Source organism: Geospiza fortis, unplaced genomic scaffold (assembly GCF_000277835.1).
Source record: "Geospiza fortis unplaced genomic scaffold, GeoFor_1.0 scaffold262, whole genome shotgun sequence".
Lineage (NCBI taxonomy): Eukaryota > Metazoa > Chordata > Aves > Passeriformes > Thraupidae > Geospiza > Geospiza fortis.
In genome coordinates this window covers 542,182-544,448 of record NW_005054510.1, presented here as the reverse complement: position 1 = coordinate 544,448, position 2,267 = coordinate 542,182, and the positions used below count along the sequence as shown (strand labels likewise).

General features: G+C 49.3%; 1 protein-coding gene across 1 annotated transcript in view; it reads right to left on the bottom strand.

The window, feature by feature from the left end:
• Positions 1-2,033, bottom strand: part of CLMP (CXADR like membrane protein) — a 58,114-nt gene extending 56,081 nt beyond the window's left edge. Inside the window, exon 1 of the mRNA XM_005428869.2 lies at positions 1,667-2,033. Within this exon, the coding sequence (XP_005428926.2) occupies positions 1,667-1,694 (28 nt within the window). The 5' untranslated portion in view covers positions 1,695-2,033. The remainder of the gene's footprint in view (positions 1-1,666) is intronic.
• Positions 2,034-2,267: the final 234 nt, after the last annotated feature.

Here is a 2,267-nt window from a genome sequence, read left to right as displayed (position 1 = left end):
GCATTCCTGTTTTCCTGTCATTGTGGAGATGCTGAGGACACATTGATAATTTAAATTCTCCATTCCAGAAAGGCTTTCTGCCTACCAAGACAATTGATAAAGCCACTTGTGTTTTATAGATAAAAGCAGCAAAGGTAAATTGTTGTTATATGACACACAAGCCCACATTTTCTGCAGCAACAGTTTGTTCTTTTCACTCCAAACCTTCCACAAATTGGAATATTCAGCAGCTGAATGGGATGAAAGACTGCAATCCCCATTGTCTCCATCAGCAAGGTGAGCAACCCACCCTTCTGTGTCCCCAATTTCCACAGAGCCACTCTCTGAAGGGCTGAGCACTCTCTCAAGCACTCCCCACCACAGAGAGGCACAAACAAGCAGATGTGCAGGGCACAAAGCGCTGCCTGCAGTGCCCAGATCCCCCAGCACAGAGAAAACACAGAAAAACCTCGGAGCTCCACAGAGAAAAACCTCGGAGCTCCACAGAGAAAAACCTCGGAGCCCCCACAGGGAAAAACCTCGGAGCTCCACAGGGAACAACCTCGGAGCCCCCACAGGGAAAAACCTCGGAGCTCCACAGGGAACAACCTCGGAGCCCCCACAGGGAAAAACCTCGAGCCCCCACAGGGAAAAACCTCGGAGCCCCCACAGGGAAAAACCTCGGAGCCCCACAGGGAAAAACCTTCCCAATCCCCAGGGCCAAAGCCACTTCTCCATTTATCAGCAGCTGCACAAATTGATTGAATTTGATCACCAAACCTCCCTCCCCAGTCCACATCCCACACCGGGGAGCCTTAAACTGGGCTCTGCCTGCCACGATCCTTCAGAGCTGTTCAAAAATCCCATTTCTGCCTGTGCCCCTGCCCTCAGCCCCTCCCAGGGAGGCAGAGCCCAGCCCTCTCTGTCACACCTGTGCCAGGTCCCAGCACCCAGCAGGTCCTGGAAGGGGCAGGGTTGGTGCTGTCAGCAGCACGGGGTGAGCAGGAGGGAGGCACAGGAGCCCCTCAGACACCTCAGGGCTGCCAACTCTTTTCCCTCCAGCTTTCCTTCACTCTCCTTTTCCTCCTTCCTCTTTTTCCATTCTCTTCTCCTCAACAAATCAGCCCCTCTCTCTTTTCTCTCCCCCTTTTCTCTCTCTCTCCTTCCCCCTTCTCTCATCCCTTTCTCCCCCTGCTGCACTCCAACACATCTGTTTCTAATCTCAGCCACCCCTTGCAAACAATAACTCCTTTTTCTTTTCAACATCTGAACGCTCAGCGCCCAACAATTCCACACAGTTACACAAATTTGACACTCTGCCTGAAACAAAGACATTTTATTCGCCCTTGTTTTGCCCAAGAGCTCCAAGCCCGTCTCTCCTTTATCCCTGAAAAGCGCCGCTCTCTTCAAACAACAAACACACGTTCCCAAATGAGCCTGTTTGACCAGCACTTTTTAAAATTAATCTGGATAATCAGCAATCTCCGGCTGTCAACCTGCTCATAAAGTGACCAGAAAAGGATCAGAACTCAAACACCACTAAAATTTACAGTTTTCCACAAAAGTTTCCTCGTTACAAACCCGTTTTCTCCAACTCACCAGCCATGAATTTCAGGCACACGGAGCAGACTGGTGGAAGTTTGATTAAATACAAAGAGAGCAGCACCAAAAAAAAAAGCCAACCTACCTAAGAAGAGGATTGAAAATGCAGACATTCCGTCTCCCAGCAAGAGGGACTTGTCCTCCCTTTTTCTTCCTCTCTCCCAAGGACGGCAGGCAGACCTGCAGAGCGTTCACAGGAACGCCTCTGGAATGCACCGAGTGTAATTGCATCCATGTGCCAGAAAAATCACCAACTTCACTCTTTCTTCCCTCCTGCTATTCATCCCCTGCTCCATCTTCCAGCCGGATGGATTTCTTTTTGTTTTTTGAAGGCTGCAAATTCAAGGCCCTGGGAGTTTCTGGGGGAGAAGCAGCACGGAGAGGACTTCACATCCACGGCAGCACAGAACAATTTTGCCCGTCTGGAGAGGAGAGAAGCAGGGGGAAAACACTGAGCTCAATGTTCACCACATGGCTGCCTCCCACTAGAGCCCCTCCCTGCCATCAGCTGGGATTAATAGTGAAGACCAGTCATGTGGGTGAGGTAGAGCTTGATTTCCAGCGAGAATACAGACATTTAACAGAGAAACAAGAGGATTTCTCCAGTGGCAAAACGGTTAAGTTTGGAGGCAGCAAAAAAAAAAAAAAAAAGAAAAAAAAAAAAAAAAAAAAAAAAAAACCAGCAT